At 42.8% G+C, this 26,766-nt stretch overlaps 1 protein-coding gene across 9 annotated transcripts in view; it reads left to right on the top strand.

Annotated features, from left to right (window-relative positions):
- The window catches only part of NRF1 (nuclear respiratory factor 1), a 153,006-nt gene that overhangs the window by 111,370 nt on the left and 14,870 nt on the right, over positions 1 to 26,766 (top strand). For 8 of the 9 annotated variants that reach the window (XM_010378768.2, XM_030931839.1, XM_010378769.2 and 5 more), the window contains 2 exons: positions 607 to 764; positions 11,047 to 11,171. In XM_010378768.2, coding sequence (XP_010377070.1) covers positions 607 to 764; positions 11,047 to 11,171 — 283 coding nt within the window. Of the gene's footprint in view, positions 1 to 606; positions 765 to 11,046; positions 11,172 to 18,604; positions 18,774 to 26,766 lie in introns of those variants that run through there. The other variant, XM_030931845.1, reaches the window with a different exon arrangement.

The following is a 26,766-nucleotide window of genomic DNA, read 5'->3' as shown; positions in this document are numbered from 1 at the left end:
CTGTAATCCCAGCACTTTGGGAGACTGAGGCAGGTGGATCACCTAAGGTCAGGAGTTTGAGACCAACCTGGCCAACATGGTGAAACCCTGTCTCTACTAAAAATACAAAAATTAGCCAGAGGTGGTGGCTCACATATAGTCCCAGCTACTTGGGAGCCTGAGGCAGGAGAATCGCTCAACCTGGGAGGTGGAGGTTGCAGTGAGCCAAGATTGTGCCATTGCACTCCAGCTTGGGCAACAGAGGGAGACTCCCTCTCAAAAAACAAAAAAGGTACAGTGGAAGGTCTTGCTTTCTGTCTCCCATCCAACTTGTTTCCAGCTCCTCTCAACCCCACACATACAATCCAGAGAATATATTCAGTGGCTTTTGTGTGTCCTTCCAGAATTTCTTTATGACAAATGCAAGAAAATTCAGGTATATATTCTAATACCCCCTTTTTTACACAAAAGGTAGCATGCTTAAAACTCTGTTCTGTACATTGCAGGTCATGTTAATTTTAAAGAGTATGTGTATTTAGCCAAAAAGTAGCAATTATTAGAAAAATTACTTTTAAAATTATACGTTTGTGGCTTTGTTTTTTTACTATCTTGTCCTTTCTGCCTCAGGTGGAACAAAATTGGGCCACGTTACAGGGAGGTGAGATGACCATCCAGACGACGCAAGCATCAGAGGCCACCCAGGCGGTGGCATCATTGGCAGAGGCCGCAGTGGCAGCTTCTCAGGAGATGCAGCAGGGAGCTACAGTCACCATGGCGCTTAACAGGTGGTGGCAAGAGTCCGGGAATAAATGAGGATCACAAATCTGTCCCTGCAGATATGGGTGGAGGCCTCTTAAAGAGAAATATATCTCAGTTTGCCACAGTTGGCAGTAGGAACTTAACACTTTTGGCCCATATGATATTGTAGTTTGGCCTATAATAGGTCAGCCCTTACCAAGAAAAATTAAACTTCTTTCCTTCAGGTGTGCTTAGGAAAGGTGATGTGAAATGGAATCCTCCAGTAAAAGGTAGTTTCTAAAACTCAATGTATTGTTTCCTGCTTAGTTCCTTCTACTGGCTGTTGATGGAAAGATCATCTCCGCATCATTCTTCACTCCTGCCGCCACCCAGCCCCAACAACCAGTGCAGCCTTTCTGACTTCCAGCCCAAGACTGCTGGTCAAGCCTTCCCATTTATCCTATTCTGTGTCCATTAAGCAGAAGCAGCAAGGCTTGAGTGCTTCATGTTTTCAAGGAATACAGAACAAATTAAAGGCTTCAGAGTAATTGTCCTTTTGCCCTACAAAAGAAAGTGCATTTTTGGGGGGGTATTAATCCATGTTTAAGCAGCAAGTGGCTGATTTTACTTGCTTTTGAGAAAAATGTGTTGCCCTTGCTTATCAGTGAGCTCAAGATAAATAAGTTTTGGATTATTGGGGGAAATAATGAACTTTTTTCTTCAGGTGTGTTAGGTAGGGTGCTGCCGAATGGGATGCTCCAAGAGGTGGTTTCTGAAACTCGATTGTATTGTTCTCTGCTTGGTTCCTTCTACTGGTTGTTGACAGGGAAAATCAGCTTCATATCATTCTCCCTCTTCTTCATTCCTCGTGCAATTTTATTTTTAATGGACTCAGGCATTTAAATTAATGGTCAAGAGTGTGAGCCTTGATGCCAGACTACTTCGGTTTGAAGCCCAGCTCTGTCACTTATGAGCTGTTTGGCATCAAGCAGTTCATTTGAACTCTCAGTAGCCAGGCTCTCCTATTCTGTAAAATGGGAGTGATAACAGTACATTCTTCTAGGGGTGTTATGAGAACTGAGTTACTCCATGTGAAATCCTTAGGTCAGTGTCTTGTACGCAGTAAGGGCTGCTATTCTCATCCATAGCAGCTCTCAGTCCTTGATAGTCACTGAACTCTTGCGACATGCCAGCTCTACTGGTAAGGCTGTAAATAGAGAATAGAGTGCTCTAGCATATACTCTGCCCTCAAAGAAATCATACTCTTATTGGGGAGACTGATTTAAGTAACACTTAGCAAACAGTATTACTTAGAGTATAACTCACTGTTGAATTGTATGGTAAAGACTATGAACATTGTAGAAATTCAGAGGAGGGGGATCACCTCCCCTAAATATAAAATCAGTGAAAGTTTAGGTTGATTATGATAGATACTAGAGAGCTAAGATGGATTTGTGTATGGTTCACTGTATGAGGTTGTATGGTATGGTGGCTGAGAGCAGGGTTCCAACGTCACATATTCGGGTTTGAATCCTGGCTCCACCACACACTAGCCATTTGATCCTGAGAAACATAACCTCTGAGCCTTGTTTTCCCCATTGTTATAATGAGGATAATACTTATCATACAGAATCATGTATATGAGATAATATAGATAAAATTCTTATCGCAGTGTCCAATCCAGAGTTAGCACTTCAAGAATTATTATCATTTAAGTTATATTTTAAGAACTGTCTATTCTGATTTGATTATAGTGAGAGGAGATTAGAAGATCAGTTAGGAAGAGGCACTCCAGCACACCTTGTTAAGGTCTTGGAAAGTAAAGTCGTAAGAATGGAGGTAAAGTGATTCTTTTTTTTTTTTTTTTTTTTTTGAAACAGAGTTTTGCTCTTGTTGCCCAGGCTGAAGTGCAATGGCATGATCTCGGCTCACTGCAACCTCTGCCTCCCAGGTTCAAGCGATTCTCCTGCCTCAGCTTCTCAAGTAGCCAGGATTACAGGCGTCTGCCACCATGCCCAGCTAATTTTGTACTTTTAGTACAGACAGGGTTTCTCCATGTTGGTCAGGCTGGTCTCGAACTCCTGACCTCAGGTGATCCACCCACCTCAGCCTCCCAAAGTGCCGGGATTACAGGCATGAGCCACCACACCCAGCCTAAGTGATTCATTTTAAAGAAGTATGGCCAGAGATTAGTGGTTGATTAGGAATAGGAAACTGAAACACACAGACACACACACACACACACACACACACACACACACACACACACACAACACGTCTTCTCAGAGTTACCCAGTTAGTCCCTAGTGATCAGAACATTTTTTTCAGCCTATTGAGCCATGTTGCTCATGTTGCTCTTCATTTCTTTTTTTCCCCCACTCACGTGTATACCCACCATGTTGCTTTTCAGTAACATGAAAGTCTTATTTGGTTCCTTACACTTGGCTCAATTCTACCCCTGTCTTTGAGAGAAACACCCAGATAAACTTCCTGAAAGGCATGGCCAAGTGACTCTCCCACCCTTTAGTCCAGTAACAGCCCCCATCCCCCACCCGACTGTAGCATGGGGCCTAACAGGCCCTCATTAAAGACCAGCAAAACTTGATTTCATTGAGACTTGCAGCCAACACCTTGGATATTCCAGTGAAGTGTGTGTGTCCTGGGAACTCTGTACATAGTGGAAAATATGAGGCACATTTGGGCTCCCTTTGTTGTAAGGACCAGGGCTTATTTCTAAAGGCAAGAGGGTATGGTATCCCCTGAGGGCTTGTTAACAAACTCAGATGCAGCTGAGGTGGCTACAGTGTTTACTCCAAAGGAAGGAGAATGTGTTCACTGTGGCATAGAGGAGGAATAAAGAGATGTTGACATATCTTTGCAATCAGGTAGTTTGCTACCCCAATGAGTGTTAGGGGTTGGTGTATTACAGCTTCTGCTGGGGATGATGAAACCAAGCCTGGCAGCAGAGACTAGACTATAGCAGACTATTAGGGGAACATCAGGGCTTTCTGAACCCAAGAGAGGTAACCCATGGTCTAATGTCTTAGTCAGGAGGGTTGGATATAAGACACAAGCCCTTAACATTCACTTCCTTGTGGACGAGATGCAGTAGAATCATTTAGTCCCTACACTCTGAGCCTCTCCACATAATTTGCTGTTGGAAGTCATCTCAGTGAGAAATACACAGAGAAATCTGGTCTTTGTTCCTATGATGACAAAGCAGTTTCATAATCTGCCCTCTTGCAGCTTGTCTGTGTTTCAGGTGCAGATAAAACAAGCATGGTTCTCTTATAACCAGCTGCACCTCTGCTGCAATGTAAACAGCAGATGTGGGCGCAGGGTGAGAAGGGAGAGGAAGCTACGTGCAATGGCAGGTTGGGGAATAAGGAGGCAGAGGGGCTCCTTCATCTTTTACAGGGTACAATGGAATCAGGACAGTTGCAGGACGGACTTGTTTCTCAACCATGCTGTTGAGAGAATTTCATACTGCAAGTCACAAGGGCCCAGGGCTCCACAGCCTTTAGCCCACCCTGGCTTTCTAACAACCCAAAGTGGGTATGGAGAAATTGTCCTTTAAAAACTATGTTAATTTTCGTTTTCAAAATAAAGAATAAATCAGCACTTTTGGAAAGGAGGTGGGAAGGGAATCAAAGTGAACAAATGAGCAGAACATCACAGCTTTAAAACAATGTGTGTGTGTGTGTGTGTATGTGTGTGTATATACATACATACATATATAATAGCATTATATATATGATAGCTTATATATATAAGCTATTTAGCCTGAACAACCAGAGAGGAAAGGAAGTGGTATCACCATTTACTTGTGATGCAGTGATTAATTTGAATTTTCAGTTCTTTGGTTAAGCTGTCCTGGACTTGTAGTTCCTCTTAAACATGTCCTTCTACAAACCCATTTCCTGAATATGGCCAGTATAGTCCTTGCATGTAGGATGATGATTTGGCTTTGTAGACTTACTCTACGTTTCTAAAGTAGTGGAAACTTACTTGATAGTATATTGTCAACCCTGAGAGAGTATTTATTGTGTGTCTACTCTGTGCAGGGCTGTGACTCAGTGCTATGGGGAAATACTTAGATTAATTCCTCTTCTCAAGGAATTTTAGAATTTGTCCTTCTTTTGTTGAGAAGATTTTGCTTTTTAAAAGTCATATTTTGAAAGAAAAATTTGATCTTAGTCTTTAAGATGAAAATATTATTGACTTAAAATTAGACATATTATTAAAATAAAATGGGGCTTTAATATGTGGAGTGATATTTGTCCAATAAAATGGGATGGAAAACTTAGATCAGAAATCTTCTCTGGAATAGAGGTCAGCGATGGTACAACTGCTTTTCTTTCCTATAGGTAAAGATTAGACACTTACAGATAAAAGGTTGATAGAAACCTCTTATTTGTAGCTTTGGTTTTGAAATGACTTTTGTCTAAAAATTGTAAAGTGGTCTTTTTATAAATTTTTTTACAAATTTTTGTAAAATTACAAAATTTTTGTTTAAAAATTTGTAAAGTCTTTTTAATCCCTATTCACCTTTTTAGGTGAACATAATATTTTTCTAGGCTGGGCGTGGTGGCTCATGCCTGTAATCCCAGCACCTTGGGAGGCCGAGGCAGGTGAATCACCTGAGGTCAGGAGTTTGAGACCAGCCTCAACATGGAGAAACCCCATCTCTACTAAAAGTACAAAATTAGGCGGGCGTGGTGGTGCACGCCTGTAATCCCAGCTACTCAGGAGGCTGAGTCAGGAGAATTGCTTGAACCCAGGAAGCGGAGGTTGCAGTGAGCCGAGATCATGCCATTGCACTCCAGCCTGGGCAACAGGAGTGAAACTCTGTCTCAAAAAAAAAAAAAAAATCTTTCTAGCAGTTTAGTTGGGTCGTTTCCCATAAAGTTGAGTGTAAAAGGTTAGAGTCGCTCTGGAAATGATAGCCCTGCTTACCACAGGCATCATTGTTGTCTTCATGCCCCATGTAAAGACCCTAACTGGGGGTTGAATAATTAATCGTACTGACCTGTCAACCTGTCACCCCCATTGCATTGGACTCCTCATCCCTGGCATTCCAGATTATTTTAGGTTGTTGCTGGTTTCCAGCTTTTCTTCTACCATACCATATTTGAGAAAGAAGTTAAAGAAAATAACTTCAAGTTTTTAGGGCTTCAAGTCAAATGAAAGGAGTGTGATCAGTTGCAGGTACACTTTAATGTCAACGCTTGGAGAGCTGCCCTCTCCTTTTGCTGTCCATGAAACTCATTCTGCCAGAGTGTGTTCAGGATGTACAGGAGTGGCAGGATGTCATCTTTGATGGTCATAAAGATGAGATCATTGTAAACTGTAGGAAGAATTATAGGAAATAAGCAGTCACTGAGGTGGCCTATAAACAAAGATCCTAATTCCATATAAACAATTCTTATTTACAGTTTTCTTCTTCAGACTCTCACACAGCTTTTTCCAAAGAATATACTTTCCTACTTTCCATAAAGTCTCAGGTCACAGTGTAAATATTTGTATCATTAATCATTGACAGGTGGATGCTATAAAATTGGCTGATCATATATTTATTCTTTTTACTTTTTTTCTCCAATATAGGTAATTAATAAAATTTCCCGGCTGGGTACGGTGGCTCATGCCTGTAATCCCAGCACTTTGGGAGGCCGAGGCGGGCGGATCACCTGAGGTCGGGAGTTCAAGACCAGCCCGGCCAACATGGAGAAACCCCGTCTCTACTAAAAATACAAAATTAGCTGGGCATGGTGGCAGGTGCCTGTAATCCCAGCTACTTGGGAGGCTGAGGCAGGAGAATCACTTGAACCTGGGAGGCAGAGGTGGTGGTGAGCCAAGATTGCGCCATTGCACTCCAGCCTGGGCAACAAGAGCGAAACTCCATCTCAAAAAAAAAAAAAAATTCCCAGTGGTTGGTAGTAGTGTTTATTAACATAAATTTCTTAACAAAATATTAAAAATTAAGGGCCTACGTACTAAAATTTATGAAAGTCTCTCTAATAAATACTTAAAAGCACTTTAAAATTAAATTCTACCATGAAAAATGTAAAGAACAGCCTTAGTAGTAATTCCAGATCAAGGGTCCCCTGCTGAAAAGACAGTCCTTTCCCTATTGAATGGTGTTGGCACCCTTGTCAGAAACTATGTGACCATATAGGTGAAGGTTTATTTCTAAGCTCTCAATTCTATTCCACTGGTCTCTATGTTTGTCTTTATGCCAGTACCATACTGTTTTGATTACTACAGCTTTGTGTTAAGTTTTGAAATCAGAAATGTGAGTGGTGGTGCTAGGAAAACTGGATATCTGCATTCAAAAGAATGAAGTTAAGCCGGGCGCGGTGGCTCAAGCCTGTAATCCCAGCACTTTGGGAGGCCGAGACGGGCGGATCACGAGGTCAGGAGATTGAGACCATCCTGGCTAACACGGTGAAACCCCGTCTCTACTAAAAACTACAAAAAACTAGCCGGGCGAGGTGGCGGCGCCTGTAGTCCCAGCTACCTGGGAGGCTGAGGCAGGAGAATGGCGTGAACCCGGGAGGCGGAGCTTGCAGAGAGCTGAGATCCGTCCACAGCACTCCAGCCTGGGTGACAGAGCGAGACTCCGTCTCAAAAAAAAAAAAAAAAAAAAAAGAATGAAGTTGGACCTTTACCTAACCCCGTGTATAAAAATTAACTCAAAGTGGTTCCATGACCTACAACTATAAAACTCTTTGAAGAAAACATGGGGCAAAACTTCATGACATTGGATTTGCCAGTAATTTCTTGGATATCACAAAGGAAAAATAGACAAATTGGACTTTACAAAAATGTTTTAAATTTGTGCATCAAAAGACTATCAATAGAGCAAAAAGGCAAGCCACAGAATGGAAGAAAATATTTGCAAATCATATCTGATAAGGGATTGATATCCAGAATATATAGGGAATATCTAAAACTCAACAACAACAAAAACTCTATTCAAAAATGGGCAAAGGTCTCGAATAGACATTTCTCCTAAGAAGATAAGCAGATGGCCAATAAGCACAGGAAAAGATATGCAACATCACTAATCAAAACTACAATGAGATACCACCTCATACCCATTAAGATGGTCACGATCCAAAAAACAGAAAATAACAAGTGTTGGTGAGGATTTGGAGAAATTGGAACCCTTGTGCACTATTGGTAGGAATGTAAAATGATACAGTCACTGTGGAAAGCAGTATGATAATTCCTCAAAAAATTAAAAATGGGACTACCATATGTTGCAGCAAATCCACTTCTGGGTATATATCCCAAAGAATTGAAAGCAGGATCTCAGAGAAATATTTGTATGCCCATGTTCACGGCAGCATTATTCACAATAGCTGAAACATGGGAGCAACCCAGGTGATCATCGACAGATGAATGGATACACAAAATGTGGTATATACACACAATGGAAGTATTATTCGGCCTTTAAAAGGAAGGAAATTCTGACAAATGCTATGACATGGATGAACCTTGAGAACATTCTGCCAAGTGAAATAAGCTAGACACAAAAGGACAAATACTGTGTGGTTGTATTTATGTGAGATAGAGCAGTAAAAATCATAGAGACAAAAAACTCAAAAGTGGATCTAAGACCTAAAACTATCAAACTCTTAGAAGAAAACATGGGGCAAAATGTAATGACATTGGATTTGCCAATGATTTCTTAGATATGACAACAAAGGCACACACACCTATAGTTCCAGCTGTTAACGTCAGGAGGCTAAAGCAGGATTGCTTGAGCCTGGGAATTCGAGACCAGCCTGGGCAGCATAGCGAGACCCCGTCTCTAAAAAATAAAAACAAAAATGAAAAAATAATTGAGGCAGAAAGTAGAATGGTGGTTGCCAGGGGCTAGGGAGATGGTAGAATAGGAAGTTTAATGGTCCAGAGTTCCAGTTTTACAAGATGAAGAGAGTTGTAGAGATGAATTATGGTGATGACTGCACAGCATTTTGAGTGTATTTAACTCCCTGAACAGCACACTTTAGTGTTAAGAATGTAAATTTTATGTTATGTGAATTTTACCACAACAAAATAGTTTTTAAAACTGTACAGTACAATCCTAATTATTATCTTATCTTTTTTTTTGTTTTGAGACAGAGTTTCACTCTTGTTGACCAGGCTAGAGTGCAGTGGTGTGATATCAGCTCACTTCAGTCTCCGCCTCCTAGGTTCAAGCGATTCTCCTGCCTCAGCCTCCCGAGTAGCTGGGATTATAGGCATGCGCTACCACGCCTGGCTAATTTTGTATTTTTAGTAGGGACAGGGTTTCTCCATGTTGGCCAGGCTGGTCTCGAACTCCTGACTTCAGGTGATCCGCCTGCCTCGGCCTCCCAAAGAGCTGGGATTACAGGCGTGAGCCACTGCGCCTGGCCTTATCTTATCTTTTTAAAGTTGTATTTAAGATTAGTAGGAAATAATTATGATATTTTAAATTTTCTTTTATACTTAATAGAGTTTGCTCAAACTTTCTATAAAAGCAAGTATATTGCTTTTATTATCAGAAAAAGATAACTGTTTAAAACAGTCATAAAAATTAAAAAGCAAGACAAATTAGTAAGAAGAGGAAACTTTTCTATTTAATGAGACTTTTCTGGCCATTCGGTTTCTTTTCCTGCTTCCTAAAATCCTTACAGGCCGGGCGCGGTGGCTCAAGCCTGTAATCCCAGCACTTTGGGAGGCCGAGACGGGCGGATCACGAGGTCAGGAGATCGAGACCATCCTGGCTAACACGGTGAAACCCCGTCTCTACTAAAAATACAAAAAAAAAACTAGCCGGGTGAGGTGGCGGCGCCTGTAGTCCCAGCTACTCGGGAGGCTGAGGCAGGAGAATGGCGTGAACCCGGGAGGCGGAGCTTGCAGTGAGCTGAGATCTGGCCACTGCACTCCAGCCTGGGTGACAGAGCGAGACTCCGTCTCAAAAAAAAAAAAAAAAAAAAAATCCTTACAGTGACTAAGAAGTCTTCTGCAGGGGAATTACTATATCTGTTGTCTTACTTGTGTGCTGACTGTCTTAGGTTAAGGAGACAGTATTGAGTTTGGTACATGTTGCTTTGCCCACGGTCCTAACATGTTTACCCAATTAGTCCCTGTCCCCTCACCCACCTCCACTTACGGCTTGTGGTTACAAGACCACTGCCATGTTACAGCAAAGCCTGCAGTTTCAGAGCAAAGCTGACTCAACTGGCTTATTTGTCCACTTCTGCTAAACTAAATGGCACCACCATCTCTATTCTATGCCCACTGGAATTCGATAGTCCCTCAGTAACTGCAAATTGACACCTGATACTTTACCAGAAGGGATAATGAATTTGCCTGTTTTTTCACATTTTTACCTCTCTGAAATTTGGATGGCAAATTATAATCTTACAATTGTCAGGAATTTTTCTTCCTTACTGGCCCATAAAATAATAGTATGTCTTACAGTTTGTAGCATCATAGAATCAAGAAAAATGGGTATTTATGCACATAGTAAAAGCATGTAGTAAGGAAGGAAAGAAAAATGAGACACATTGCTAAAATAGTACTTGCTATATACAAATGATTAATGTCTTCCTATTCTACAGAGCATTTGTGCAATATAGGGAGGTTTATTATTTTGTTGTATTTATAGAGGCAAACTATGTATACAGTTTGGACTTGTAGTGATAATTTTAAATTTTAAGCCTTTGTTTTAGCCGTGCCTGCATATACAGTGAGTCAAAGGGTAGAGTTGGACTCTTCAGGATATTAAATCAGCCATTACTTTGTATTTGAAAAGCATGACTATAAATCAAATTATTATTTAATATTAATTGAAGAGTGAGTCCAGGTTGCTGCTGACTCCTCATATTATCATTCATCCTTGGCTATAAAAGGACAGTCTCAGATGGTCTGCCTTGTGTTACTGTAAGGAGAAAAGAGAAAAGGAAAACCTTGTGATTGACAACCAAAATGGCTTTTGCATTGTGAGTATGGATCAGAGCTTCCACTATGGCTTGCAAGCACTCAACTGATATTGATAAGGAAGAAACTGATAATGAGTGCCTTCTGTCGTCAAACACCGAGGTTCAAAGAAACTCTCACCATTAGCTTTATAGCTGTGTAAGACTTCAGATTTCTCTAGCCATTAATATTATTTCAGAATTACTCCTGGCTTTATCTGTTAGCACTGTTAACACGTATTTGCTGTTAGGATCACAACCATGGAGTCAGTAGAGAGACCCAAGGAAAGCGTTGAAAGGATGGTTTGTCTTGGCTGCAGTGCTGTTCCTCTATTCATCTTACACATCCCCCTCTCTCCTGTTCCTGTGCCCGCAGCGAAGCTGCCGCCCATGCTGTCGCCACCCTGGCTGAGGCCACCTTACAAGGTGGGGGACAGATCGTCTTGTCTGGGGAAACCGCAGCAGCCGTCGGAGCACTTACTGGAGTCCAAGATGCTAATGGTAAGAGAGCATAAATATTTTATTAAATTTCTTCCCTGTTTCCACTTAAACCTTCCTGACATGCCTGGCAACAAACCCTTCAGAAAGAGTTTGAGCTTCGATTTTTTTTCTTCATTGGCAGGCATTTCATGCCTAGGAATATTCTAGGAGCTTGTGATTCCTTTCACTAGCAGGAGACATGGGGGTTCCTGAAGGAAAATGCCATGATAATTGCTACCTAATTGAATTGTTACTTAAAAAATAATTATCTTGTTGTGACAAGACTTGCTGAGAGGCATCTTAAAATTTGCTGTGAGCCCCATTTTGTCTTTTACTCTCTCATCGGATAGGGTAGATCAGTGTCCTTTACTGTAGCAGAGACTCTCATGGGCAGGACCATTGTGGAAAGTTCTGACTACATCAAGAAAGGCGCCATCGTCTCACCTGTGCTCAGAGTCAGGCAGCAGGCTGTGATGCCGGTGCCTCTCTGGTTGGCACTGTGTTTCTGCTTCCTGTTATATGTAGCCTCACCAAGGACCTCTGGATTTAGCCAATTACATGCCCCTATCCTGCGCTTCTTCCCCAGCTCTTTGACTTCCTGGACATTGGTGAATATCTTGAATAAACAAAAGGGATAAAATTCATAGAAATATGGTGGCAAAAATATACAACTTCAGCCCAGCTCTTTGGGTCCACATTGGTAAGGAGTCAGTTGGCAAGACTTAAGCTGCCCAAGAAAGTGCCTCAGAAGTCTGAGTCAAAGAGGAGGGCCAGATCTGTTCTGTGAGACCCTATGTGATGGTTACATTTTTAAATAATATATAATTAAGCAGGACAAATTAAATACCCCATGGCTTTGGGGAAATTCTTGCTTTAAAGTCCTGGAATGGGGCTGGGCACGGTGGCTCATGCCTACTAATCCCAGCACTTTGGAAAGCCAAAGTGGGTGGATCACCTGAGGTCAGGAGTTCAAGACCGGCCTGGCCAACATGGCAAAACCCTGTCCGTGGTGGTGTGCGAGGCTGAGGCAAGAAAATTGCTTGAACCCTAGAGGCAGAGCTTGCAGTGACCTGAGATTGCACCACTGCACTCCAGCCTGGGTGACAGAATGAGACTCCGTCTCAGAAAAAAGAAACAACAAATCCTGGAATGAGGATAGATAAATAACATACTTTCATCATTTAGGCAGAAGGTTCCTTGATGTCATTAGTGGCAGAAGGAAAAGTTCCTGGCACTTTGTTTATGGTAGGTCCCGAAGAACTGAATTATCTATTAGTTGGAAAAGTCTCTGAAGAAAGACATAGTGCTGTGTCCTCCTTTGGAATAGGAAGAAACAAAGTACCTTTGTCCCCCCAGAGAAGAATAACATAGGAAATGCAAAGAGCCATCGTGGCTTCTGATAATCATTTTCCAAAGATGCCAAACAAATTCAATTCTAAAACTATAGCCTACTTTTTCTGTAGGGCAAGAGGCTTTCGTGAACTTACCTAAATCTAGACAGAGTTGATCTCAGCCAGAATGCTGCAGGACAAAGGACATCTTATAGCCACACATGTTCAGGATGAAATGGACCATGGTTGGAATTAAGGAAAACCTCTGTTTCTAGCTAGAACCCTACTTCTATTTTTTTTTACCTTTTTCTATTCCTCATCAGAGTCCTAAGCCACCCTGAGCAAAGGGTAGGATATCTGGCTATGTGGTATTCATGTGAAGTGTGATTGCTCTTATTCACTATGGAACTGCTAAAAATAACTTCCCATGTGGGTTCGGTAGGAAACTTTATTATCCATTCTAATCGACTTGACCTGTCTGGGAGAGAACAGACTGCTTTATAGTTCTGGCTTCTCCCCAGCATCACCTTTTCAGATGGATGAGTTTATAGGTAAGTCCAAGAACCCTCTGGCTCTTGGCCAAGTAGAACCATTCAGCCATACGATAAAGCTGAACCGCACCCGCTACTATTGATTACTGGAAGCTGCCTCTTTTCAGTAGCATTGGGTTGTGTGAATCATTTGGTGTGATTTCATGTTGTTGGCTACATTTGTGATCTGGGAAAATTCTGGTTCACGTCCTAAAAGCCACTAGTTCCCCCAAAGCAGGCCATCCTCACTCTGTGACTGCCAGTACTTGCTGAACTCAGGCCTTGAGAGTTGGAAGTTCTCTCTTTCTCAATGCAGCATTTCTGTATCAAATCAGACTCTTGAGTTGTGCTGTATCCCAGCAGTTTTAGGCAAAGGCCAATCATTTCATCTGCCCTTGGGAATCCAAAGAATGAATCTTATATTGGATATGATCCAAGAAACTTTGATAATCCTCCTATCTTCTAACATTTTTGTCCACAGTGCTATAGTATTTACTTTGGGATTGGAACCAGATTTTTCCCTCTTAATCAGCAATTTTGATATCTGGCTAGACTTTTAAAGGTTCTCTTTTTCATCATTCTTTTGGATTGTGTCCTGTTGCCAGAGTTTGTCGCTTTTTTTTTTTTTTTTTTTTTTTTTTTTTTTTTTTTTGAGACAGAGTCTTGCTCTGTCACCTGGGCTGGAGTGCAGTGGCACAATCTCAGCTCATTGCAACTTCCACTTCCCGGAAGTTCCAATGATTCTCGTGCCTCAGCCTCCTGAGTAGCTGTGATTACAGACGTGCCACACCACGCCCAGATAATTTTTGTTTTTAATAGAGATGGGCCATGACTGGTCTTGAACTCTGGCCTCAGGTGATCCACCCACCTCAGCCTCCCCAAGTACTGGGAATACAGGCGTGAGCCACTGTGCCCAGCCTATGTTTGTCACTTCTGGGCAGACAAGCTATAGTATCTGCCAGTAGGTCACTTTTTTTTTTAATCTTTTTTCTTTTTTTAATGTAAATGGGGCCTCTCCATATTGCTCTGGCTGGTCTCGAACTCTTAGGCTCGAGCAATCCTCCCACTTCGGCCTCCCAAAGTGCCGAGATTATAGGTATGAGCCACCACACCCCAGCCAAGCCAAGTTTTTTAATCAGAAAGAGTTTATTATCAGGAAGAACCAGATGATAGCAGAACAAGGTACTGTTTGTTGACATAGAACTAACTTGGAAACAGATACTACTTAGGAGAAAACATGTATCCCATATTTCAGAGTATGGTTTAAATCAAAATTGGAATAGCAGATGACTCTTCTGAGAGCAATTTGGATATTGTTCAGTCCTGAAGTAGAAAGAGTTCATGGGATGGAACTAGCAGGGATAGAGGACCACCGCATGTGGAGTCTGATGAAGTCCACAACGAATGAGAAGTGGGGGGGGCGGGTGAGGTTATGAAGCAATATCCTAGGGGATGGTGTTTTTCAAGTTAGAGACAATGACCCATAGGCCAGCCACAGTAGCTCACGCCTGGTAATCCTGGCGCTTTGGGAGGCCGAGGTGGGAGGATTACTTGAGTCCAGGAGTCCAAGACCAGCCTGAGCAACATAGTAAGACCCCATCTCTACAAAAAAATTTTTAAAATTAGCCAGGAGTGGTGGTGCACACCTGTAGTCCCAGCTACTTGGGGGCCTTGAGTCCCAGCTACTTGAGGTGGGAGGATTGCTAGGGCCCAGGAAGTCAAAGCTGCAGTGAGCCATGATCATACCACTGCACTCCAGTCTGGGTGAGAGATCGAGACCCTGTCTCAAAAAAAATAAATAAATAAATAAAAGAAAGAGCCAGGCTCAGTGGCTTACACCTGTAATCTCACTACTTTGGGAGGCCAAAGTGGGTGGATGACCTGAGATCAGGAGTTTGAGACCAGCCTGACCAACATGGTGAAACCCCGTTTCTACTAAAATACAAAAAATTAGACAGGCGTGGTGGCAACACCTGTAATCCCAGTTACTCGGGAGGCTGAAGCACGAGATTCGCTTGAACCCAGGAGGTAGAGGTTGCAATGAGCCAAGATTATGCCACTGCACTCCAGCGTGGGCAACAGAGCAAGACTCCATCTTAAAAAAAAAAAAAAAAAAAAAGGATAATGACCCATGCATGCCAGAGGTTTAAATTATGGATCACCAAAGCAGACTTGATGAAGACATTGCACCCAGCACCCCAAAGACTTCTTTTTTCTGAACATCTACCCCACACTACCCCAACACTAAAGGAACTACCCAAGCACTCACATTATTTCTATGTTCTCTGTCTTTTTCAATAGAGTCTTTGGTCTCTCAGGATGGAGTTTCATGGTTTGGTTCAATATAAAGATTTTCACAGGTGCCTTTTCGTTTAGATGTAGGTAGAATTGTCTAAGGCTGGTGAAGGCTACCAGATGAATTCCTTCCTTTACTTCTTTTTTTGTTTTGTTTTGTTTTGTTTTGTTTTGTTTTTTGCTTTTTGAGACAGAGTCTTGCTCTGTGCCTAGGCTGGTTCACTGCAGCCTTGACCTCGGGCTAAAGCTATCCTTCCACCTCAGCCTGCTGAGATGCTGGTACCACAGGTGCGCACTGCCACACCGGGCTAATTTTTTAAATTATATTTTTTGTAGAGATGGGATCTCCCTTTGTTACTCAGGCTGATCTCAAACTCCTGGGCTCAAAAGGATCCTCCCGCCTTAGTCTCCCAAAGTGTTAGGATTATAGGCATGAGCCACTACACCCAGCCCTTTACTTCTTTTTTTGAACACAGTTATCTCAGTACTCTTTTCATCCTACACACCTTAATGTCAGAAGTCATACAGTTCAGCCCATTTGTTTTTCTTCACTCTCCCTTCCTCTCTGCTGGTCCCCAGAACCCCCTGTGTTCCAGGACTCCTGACCTCCAAGATCAACAGATACAGACATTCACTCAGGCTTGAGGAGCTCTTTGCTGAGTGCCTCTCACCTCTCATCCAGACCTTAACACCCATCGTTGGCAAGCCTCAGAAAACCAGGCCTACAGACCTTTCTCTTCCTTCCTATTGCAGCAAACATAATGAAAGAGAAGGATTATATTGGCACTTGGCCACCTCAGAAACACTCTGCTGTCTGAGATCTTATCGCAGATTCAGACAGCTATCTTTCATTCCTGAAAAGTAGATGGGGGAAAACAAAATAGATGAACAAGTTCATAACTATAGGTTGGTACAAAAGTAATTGTGGGTTTTTTTGCCATTTGAAGTAATGGCAAATTTGAAGTTGGTGCAGTTACTTTCACACCAACCTAATAAGACTCTTACCAGAGCTGCTAAGAAAGCACCAACATTTTTTAATATAGCTGACACTTTTCCTAATGATGCCACAAGAAAAAAGAGAGGATGTAGTATTTGCTGGTTTTGGGTGGGGTTTTTTGGGGTTTTGTCCTTTGGGGTTTTTTTTGATTTGTTTGTTTGTTTGTTTGTTTTGAGATGGAGTTTTGCTCTTGTTTTCCAGGCTGTAGTGCAGTGGCTCAGTCTCAGCTCACCGCAATCTCTGCCTCCCAGGTTCAAGTGATCCTCCTGCCTCAGCCTCCCGAGTAGCTGGGATTATAGGCATGTGCCACCACACCTGACTAATTTTGTATTTTCAGTAGAGACAGGGTTTCTCCATGTTGGTCAGGCTGGTCTCGAACACCTGACCCCAGGTGATCTGCTCATCTCAACCTCCCAAAGTTCCAGACCAGCCTGGGCAACATGGTGAAACCCCATCTCTACTAAAAATACAAAAATTAGCTGGGCATGGTGGTGGGCACCTGTAATCCCAGCTACTCAGGAGGTGGAGGCAGGAGAATTGCTTGAACCCAGGAGGCAGAGGTTGCAGTGAGCTGAGATCGCGCCACTGCACTCCAGCCTGGGCGACAAAGTGAGACTGTCTCAAATGAACAAAAGGTTCATCTTTTAAATTTGAAAAAACTTTCATTCAAAATTCCAAAGAGTGTTTTGGGAGTATGAACTTTATGCTGATTTTAAAGTTCGTTTGAAAGAGTAAAACCTTATCTTAGCCATTTTTTATCCTACCAAGCCTTTCAACAGAACCACTAACAAACTGTAAAATTGACTCAAGTCCTCTTCTGCTTCTACCCGAGCTTTCCCCAGGTTCAGGTTTATAGGGAGTTTTCATCACAGAGATGGACCGGGTAAAGGAAGCAAGTATTCTTGCACTTTGAAATTTCACTTTCTCCTTTATTTTCTTTTGATTTTTTTCAATTTCATTTTTTGTAATAAAGATGTTAGTGGAGACCAGACATAGCAGTTCACACCTATAATCCTGACAGTTTGAAAGGTTGAGGTAGGTGGATTGCTTGAGCTCAGGAGTTCAAGACCAGCCTGGGCAACATGGTGAAACCCTGTTTCTACAAAAAATATAAAAATTAGCCCAGCACGGTGGCTCATGCCTATAGTCACAGCTAGTCGGGAGGCTAAGGCGAGAGGATTCCTTGACCCCAGGAGGTCGAGGCTGCAGTGAGCCAAGATCACGCCACTGCACTCCAGACAGGATGACAGAGTGAGACCCCATTTCAAAAAAAAAAAAAAAAAAAGATGTTAGGAGGGCATACCCCACTTACGGAGTTCTCTGACCTGGGACATCAGCATACTTCTTACCTGTTGACCTTGCATTCTGTCTCTCAATCTTGTTGTTTCATTAATTTTATTCATTTAACACAATCTATATAATGCTTATTATGTACAAGCATTCTAAGTGTTTTACATGCATTATATTTAAAACGCATAATAACTTTATGAGGTAAACACTGTTAAACTGATTTAACACACAGGGAAGCTGAGACACAAAAAGTTTCAGTAACTTAACCAAGTTCACATAGAGAGTGGCAGACATGGAATTTGAATTCAGGCAATTTGTTTCCAAACCAGTGTACTACACTGTCTCCCTTTGATATGAGCTCTAGGTTCCTGCCTAGACCCCACAAATACAAGGTGATAACCATTGTTGAACAAATACATTTGGAAATGTCAAACCTTTCCCCACCCCTGCCAGAGGCTGCTTGCCTTAGTCTAGTTTAGCCACAGTGCCCATCTGCCCAGCTGTTGTGAGGGCTGTAGGAGTGTTCTGGAGGTTCATGCTGCCGAGTGCCCCTGGCTCAGCAGCCCTCCCTCTGCACACACACGGGCCTGCCTTTGCTGGCCAGAGGAGCTGACAGGTCTGTATGCTTCTCCGGTTGCAGAACTCGTCATTGGCTGGCTGTCAGCCTCAAACATTTTCAGTGAGCAGAGTACTTTGCAATTAGTGAATGTGTCATCTTGATTAGAGTTGGGTGGTGGGCTACGGGTGCTATTTAGAGCCAGGGAAACTAAGGGGAAGTAGGTGATGTTCAGAAGGAAGGAACCCCAGCAGACGAGTTGTTTCCTCAGCTCCTAGAAGCCTCTGCTCGAGCCTTCCTGCTGCCCTTCAGTTTAGGCCAGGACTCTTTCAGCCTTCCCACCTGTCTCTAGCAAAGTTGAGACCAAGGTGGTAGGACTGTGGAGCCTGGGGAAAGGGTCAAGGGCGTGTTAGTTTTTGCCTGGAGCAAGTTTACTGGCTTATTTGTTTCCCCAGTTCATCACCAGGTCTTCCACTTGGCTCTGCCTACAGCCCTTGCTTGGGGTCCCCCAGAGATTTTGAAGAGCACATCTCTCTCCGCCGGTCAGCACTGAAGACTCAGAAACCACCCACTACCTATGCTGCCCTAGTTAAGACTAGGGGTCTCAACCTTCCCTCCTCATGTTCTGAATGAAGAAAAATGGACTGGAGGGCTGTTTAAAAATTAAAGCTGCCGGGCGCGGTGGCTCACGCCTGTAATCCCAGCACTTTGGGATGCCGAGGTGGGCGGATCACAAGGTCCAGAGTTCGAGACCAGCCTGGCCAATCTACTAAAAATACAAAATTTAGCCAGGCGTGGTGGCATGCACCTATAGTCCCGGCTACTCAGGAGGTTGAGGCAGGAGAATCGCTTGAACCCGGGAGGCAGAGGTCGCAGTGAGCCAAGATTGTGCCACTGCACTCCAGCCAGGCTGACAGAGTGAGACTCCCTAGTAAATAATAAAATAAATAAATAATAAATAAAAATTAAATTAAATTAAAATTAAAATAAGCTAATGACAAGGCATTGTCATTACACTTAGAGAAGAAGCAGCCCTTCGCATGTATCTTCAGGGTAGCATGTCCCACGTTCTGCGCTGGTCCTGGCAACAGTCTTGCTGCTGAGGTTCCACCTTAAGACTTCAACATAACATTATCTGAAACTATAAGACTGCCGGGCACGGTGGCTCACGCCTGTAATCCCAGCACTTTGGGAGGCGGAGGCAGGCGGATCATGAGGTCAGGCTCATGATCCGTGTTAGGCTGGCTAACACGGCGAAACCCCGTCTCTACTAACAAATACAAAAAATTAGCTGGTTGTGGTGGCGGGCACCTACAGTCCCAGCTACTCGGGAAGCTGAGGCAGGAGAATGGCGTGAACCCGGAAGGTGGAGCTTGCAGTGAGCCGAGATTGCGCCACTGCACTCCAGCCTGGGTGACAGAGTGAGAATCCATCTAAAAAAATAACAATAATAATAATAAAATAAGTAAATAAATAATAAAACTATAAGACCCCACTCTGCCTTACTGTGCTACTGTAAAACAAACGTACATTTTATTATGCATTCTAACTACCAAGTTAAGTCAGTGTAGAAGTTTCTTTAGGGAAAAACATCTATCTTCTCTTTACACTAAACAATCTTCACCTTTTCACATCCCTGTTTTCTTTGACCTTATTAAAAACTTGTGAAAATACGTATGTTTTCCCAGCAGAATTTAATCTCAACTATGCTCATTAGAATACTTTCTTAAAAGTTAAATCTTTTTAACAAGAGGGGTAAGAGAGAAGATGGGTGAGGACCAACAAGAAGTTCAGACAAGAAAGCAGGATTCTTGGGTGAGGTCCTTGCATGAGAGATTTCTATTCTGCAAGGCCTCCCAAGTGAGACAGGATGGCTGTAAAGCCTGTTCTGTACTGATTATAAAAGTGGTAAACCCAGCTAGAGCAAACCCAGCTAGAGCCAAAGGAGGCAACACATGTTTTAATTTCCCATGAAAACCAACTTTATGTGTATTATAAGAACCATAGGATTTTTTTTCCCACTGTCTCGTCATGTGACTATTTGAATTTCAATGCAAGTTAATTAAAATGAAATAAAATGTTAAAGGTAGTTATTAGTCACAATCATATTTCAAGTGCTGAATAGCCACATACGCCCTGAGATACTGAATTTTTAATTTAATTATAATTTATTCACATTTAAATGTAAACAGGCACATGTACCTAGTAGCCACGTTAATGGACTGTGCAGATACAGAACATGTCCTCCTGAGAGGCATGCACCACCACACTCAGCTAATTTTTTGTATTTTTGGTAGAGACAGGGTTTCACCATGTTGGCCAGGCTGGTCTTGAACTCCTGACCTCAAATGATCTGGGCTCCCAAAGTGCTGGGATTTCAGGCATGAGCCACCACACCCAGCCCAATAAGATATTCTTAACCTGGGGTCTATGGACCCTGAGAAATTCTATACAAAGGTTTTTTTTTTTTTTTTTTGGTATCGCCTTTTTTTTTTCTTTGCCTCTGCTAGCAGCAGGGAGGGTATCTATAGCTTTGATTGAATGTGTAACTAGACCAGAGGCATTCCCACTCCCGCCCCCACCCCTCTTCATCTCCAGCCCACAAAAAAAGGTTAAGAACCTCTACTACAGAAGGTGGTGGTGAGGATCATTTAACTTTGAAGATACCTGGTATAGTACTGAGAATAAAAGGAGGAGCAAGGGAGAGGGGAGGTCCCACAGAGCTGGATACCCTAAAAGCTGAACCTGTAACAAGCTCTGTAATCTTAGGCAAGCAAATTAACCTCTCTAAGCCTTAGCTATAAAAATTAGGATAATGATAGTTCTGTACTCAGAAGGAAGTTGTGAGCATTAAACAAGATGATTCCTGTTCTTAGCATAGTGCCTGGCACAGGGATGCATCATAAATATAAAATTCTTTAGCTGTCGGCATCAATTTCTTCTCCATCGTTCCTCACATATGTTAGAGTGCACAGTACTATATAGACGCTGCTTTCCTGTCTTTAAGACAGACCTGAATGCTTGCCTTACGCAGTTGAAGATGTATGTTGCAGAGGTAGATCTTGTAAAAATGGGAATAGAGCAGAAGCCCTTTCTATAATCTTGACTGAAGAAAATACAAGGTGACATTGTTTAAAGGCTCTATCATGTGCCTTCGTCTGGGGCTGCTCTTCTCTTCTGTACATAGTTTGCAGTCATGAGTGTGGCCTTTTTACTCCTAAAATGGCACAATCTGTCTTCAAATCTCAACAGCTGCATTGTATTTCACCTCCATCACAAAAGCTGGCTTTTGCCATTTTTTCCTCTTTGTCACCACCATCATCCATTTTTACTTACTGCATGTCCCTCTGTTCCAGCTCTTTACAAGTGAGAGGGACGGTGCCAATCCTCCGCATGTTGGGCTGTAAAACACGTCTCTCCTTCCACCTTTTTCTGTGCTCCTCGTTCCCTGGACACATCAGCATACGGGCTTGTTCTCACAAGAGTCCATTGAGATGTAAATGTTAAATTAATTTAGGAACTGTATTGTTTTTCCCCAAAAAGGTTGCTGATGTGCCATTCCAGTGTGTACTAAATCACTTTTTGCCTCATTATTTTAATTAAAGTTTAAATAAATGTGTTAAATAGTCCTAGTGTAAGAGTGCATTTTCAGTCACCATAGCATAATAGCCTTAAAAGTACTGTTGTGTTCTATGACACTGTGATACCATTTGTAGCTTTCATCCAAAGATGGTAAGCTCAGTGCCTTAGGACTTGTAGCAGGCAACCCCTAAGCAACTGTTTTTTGTGTGAGCTGTGAGTCCCAGCATACAAGCCTCTCATCTTCAAGGTCCCCAAAGAGCAGCACAGCTGGTAGCTATGGATTTTTAGGCTGCCCTCCTGTAACGTAAATGGTCCTTTCCTCCCACCCCCTTGTTGATAGAGTGACTTGAGAGAAAATGAAGACACTAGGGTGCTGGTCTCAGACCGCGCTGAGGCATCGTCTGTTCTGTAAGAAAAAGCAAATGAAGATTCCTGTGTATTACAACTGTTTCTCCTCTGGAATCATAGGTCTTTTTTAAATAGACCTGAAAAGATTCCTTCTTATAAGGAGAGCTGTGAGCTGTGGATCAAAATGAAGAGGAGTGAGGGCAGTATGCGAGCATGGCCTGCAGCTCCAGCTGAGCTGGGAGCTGGCGGCTGTGCCTGGGAACTGAATAGTGTGTGTGGTGCAGCACCTTGGGACAGCAGTGTCTCTTAGGGTCTTCCACACGCCCCCCTGGGAAATAGTCTTTCTTTGCAGACAGGGACTTTTCCCATTTAACTCAGCTAACTTTTCTCTAAGATGAATCGTTTTCATTCTGGGAAACATGTTGGTAGATGTCATACCAGGAAAATAACCATTTCAGTTGGTTCTAATTTTGCCTTTTGGCTATACGCATTGAGTGTAATTATTTAGGGTCTTCATCTTTTTCCTTTCATTGTCCATTCTTTCATTTTGTTGTTTTACTACTACTACAACCACCACCACTGCCACCATCATCTCCTTGCAAATGGCTAAGCAATGTCTGCATTATTCTACCTTCGCCCAGTAAACTGAGTAGAACAGATCTTCTAAGCCTTGTTCAGGGGCAGCTAAAGCCAGGACTTGCCCAGGATCTGTCAGCTATTAAATAGTAAGACTGGAAATCATACCAGATCTCCAGTACTCTTTGTACTGCCCAACAAAACTCCCTTCTTCCCTTTTACTCCCTCTTGCCAGCTTATCCAACCTAGAAAGTAAAGAAGGCATAATACAAATGAAAATCATGGTCTTCATTATTCATCTAGTTATGCTAGTACTTGGTGTGGTGACTCCTTTGCAGGATTGTTTTAAGGAATGGTGGCAGGTATGTTTTACTGACTTCAGAAGTCAAAGAGTCATGGTAAATCTTAGCAGAGGCAAATAAAAACATGATACCAAAACCTAACATCTAAATCTGTACTGTCCAGTAGGATAGCTATTAGCTACATGTGGCTATTTGAATTTCAATGCAAGTTAATTAAAATGAAATAAAATGTTAAAGGTAGTTATTAGTCACAATCTATTTCAAGTGCTGAATAGCCACATACGCCCTGAGATACTGAATTTTTTATTTAATTATAATTTATTCACATTTAAATGTAAACAGGCACATGTACCTAGTAGCCACATTAATGGACTGTGCAGATACAGAACATGTCCATCACTGAAGACAGTTCTATTGGGTAGTGCTGATCTAAGGGCTGTATCAATAACACTGCGCTCTTCTGGCAAGTTATGCCCCCTCTGCACAGGGGAGGACAACACGAATACTTGATGAACCTTGTCTTCCAGTGACCTCCTCAGCTCATAAACAGCATGGCTTTGCTTTAAAAGAAAAAAAAAAAATCTACCCATGTGACTGCAGTAATCCATAGCCAGTAAACAGCAGGGTAGGAGGGTTGCAAGGAGCACTGATCTATTTTTAAGCACTGCAGAGTCCAAGCAGGAAAACCTGAGACCGGAGACAGTGGCGACACTGAGACTCACTTCCTAGTGAGTTTATTCATGACTCAGGCCACGTGCATATTTCCACTTGGATTCTTCACAAGTGCAAGTTTCTCTTCTAGGCTACAGGTATCTGCAGCCAGGTGCTCTAATGGATTTACAGTAGCCCGCCAAAAGATTAAATATCCAAAGCCTGATGGTCACAAGGCTGACAGGAGCCATGACTATTGGATGAATTCCAGATTTCACAGTGAAACAGAGCTGCTGCTGAGAAATGGGAGCACAGAGATGTTCACTGGGGCTCTTGATTCTAGACACTCAAAGAGGGGTACAGTTCTCTGCCCCATGTGTGTTTCTCACCCGACCTTTTCATGGTGTTGAGGAGGGGAAGGGACAGCTCAGTGGTGATTCTTCACTTCTAAAATGTGTCCTCCCTCCCTGTCTTCATAATGACCTCCTGAAGTCCAATGTGCGTTCCAAAATAGCTCTTGGGAAGAGGTAGCAGTTTTCCTGACTCCCCAGTCTCCCCCATCCTGGGAGATGTATTGATGGCACTAATTTGAGGGGTAGCAGAGACTATAATCCTACTCTCTTTACCGGCTGGGGCATCCGAGGCACGCAGTAACTGTTGACTACCACTGCTGCAACTGCTGTTACGATTATTACCATTATAATGATTAATCACTCACACTGAATGGGAAGGGAAGTAACCTTCGGAGGTTCACTCTTAGTACTTCTGACACACATGCTTAGGGCCGGGGCCAGTGAGTCTTCATTTGCAGAGAGGTGGTAGTGAATCTCCCACAAGGATCCCTACTTCAGGAATCCTGTGTTCCTGGTGGAAGTCCATCGTATCCTTCAGGCATACTGAGATTCTGTTTTCTAGAATTACTAGGGCTTTCCTGTCGCTCCTCAGGCATAACCCCCATAGCTGGAGGGATTTCCAGTTGCCAGGGTTCTTTGGTGCTTTTCTTTGCCTCCTGCAGAGATGCTGAGCTGTGGACACCTCCAGAAAGACCAGCACTGCCTCATGAGAGTATCTCCTGTTCCTCTTTGCAGGTTTAGGTTCCTTGTGTAGTCTGCACATCCAGAGGGGATGTGTCATTCTCTCTCTACCATTATAAACTGGGGTAGCCTCAGGCATTCATCATTTGTATGCCAGGAACTGCTAACCTAGGCTCTACTATTTGAAGGGCAGATCAAAAGTGGACATAGAGGGCCTTTACAATGAGATGATAGGCCACTAGCTGGCAGTCTCTATTCTTAGTGTTCATCTAAGCCATGACCATGTCCTTCAGATACAGCTTTTAGATACTTTTCATGTGAAAGACTGGGTGCCTCCAGTCAATGTGTCAGGGCCCCACAGGGAATTAGCACATGTTGTCAAGCCCCATTGGCATACCTTCATGTACTCTGCTTTTCTGTACTTCAGTTCCGTAATTCATGTACTCTTTGGTCTGCCTGTCTTGGGTATTCTCAGCTTGGGGAACTCGATGAGCCAGCACACCATCCTATGAACAGAACAGCAATCTGAGCCAGGGACATTCTGAGCAGACAACTCAGGTCAGGGCTGCCGGACAGATTCCCAAGAAGGTCCCTGCCATCTGGCAGATGGATGCCACTGACTGTGGTCTCCTCTCCATCCGCGGTGTCCTCAAGGCCAAGTTACATGCTTCTTTGTCTCATTCTCCTTCCCTTTAGGTCCGCAGATCTTTCCGAGTCTTTGTATGTAAAGGCAGATTTTGGTCTTAGATTATTCCAGCTCCTTATAAACCAAGACTGAATCTTGTGCCTGTCATTGTGAGCACTATTCTGTAAAGGAATTTTTTTTTTTCTGGCATACCAAATCCAGAGCCGTAATCGGACAAGTTTAATTGGAGTCATTTCAATTGAGCGTGTAAAAAGGGCATTAATCACCGTTCACACAGGAATCAGAATATCAGAACAGGAAAAATTCTTATAGAATAAAGTTTTTCAGGTTATTGGGTAAAGGGGACTTTCCTCTTTTTATTTATACTTCCATTAGGATTTTGAAGGAATGTCAGTGTCCTGTTATTAACTCTAATAGCTTGTCCCTCACAGCCAGGATGGTTTGGGGCCCTCTGCCTCTCAGGTTACCTGTGTAAATACAGGGATTCACTTGCCAGCACCCAGCTCTAACATTTGCTTAATAAAGAGCAAATGTGCAGAACCCAGCAGCAGCAGCAGCCCGGCAGAAGCAGTAATCTGAACAGGACAAACATGCTTCCTCTTTGTGCGATGCTCTTTCTCCATCCTCCTGCCAAGAGCAGGATATCAAATGAAGGGGAGGTTGTGGTTGGAGTCAGTGAAGTGAATGTCTAAGTGGCACCTGCTTCATTCAACAGATCTGCTTTCCTGGGGCCTCCCAGTACACATCTGCTCCTGACAAAGCCTCTTTTCTCCTCCTGTTGGTCAGACTGAGAGCAAAGGCCTGGCAAGGAGACATACTGGTTTTGCTTTGTCAGCACAATTGCCTGTGACATTATAATTACACCAAATCTTCATTATTAGAAAGGCCCCAATTTAGAGATTTTCAGAGCCTAAATGGGATTTTCGAAGTGAAATTGATTAAAAAAAAAAAAAAAAAAAAAAAAAAAAACTTTGCCATCATAAAGCCTAGCAATTGAATCTGAGAATCATTGAAGGAGTCTAAATATGGAAACTGAGACACTGCTGTGAGGGAGACTACAAAGACCATGCTATCAGATTGGCTTGCTAGAGAGGCGTCCAGCAGTCTTCTGACTCCGCCCAGCCCAGCCTCTCCATATTCCTGCAGCACTGTAACGTGCATCTACACTGCATTGCTTTCACATGCTGATAGTTTCTCATGCAGAGTCCTAGGGGGCTGGAGGGTGTTAAAATAAGTTGATGAGGTATGGCAGTAAAGGAAAGAACCTGTAATTTAAATAAGGGAAATGCCAGAAAACTATATTTTAGGTAAATACAAAGCATCCAATTTAGATTGAGTTTCCATTTCAACAAAGGCAACCCTTAGAGTGTTACACAGTGTGAGTGTATGTGTCTGTCGGAGGCACGTTTATGATATGGAGTTGGCACACTGGAAGCTCTGGAAAGGTTTTAGAGCTGTACTCTGGCTATTTAAACTGT

Source organism: Rhinopithecus roxellana, chromosome 6 (assembly GCF_007565055.1).
Source record: "Rhinopithecus roxellana isolate Shanxi Qingling chromosome 6, ASM756505v1, whole genome shotgun sequence".
Lineage (NCBI taxonomy): Eukaryota > Metazoa > Chordata > Mammalia > Primates > Cercopithecidae > Rhinopithecus > Rhinopithecus roxellana.
The sequence above is the reverse complement of the archived record's forward strand: the minus strand, read 5'-3'. Positions and strand labels throughout refer to the sequence as shown.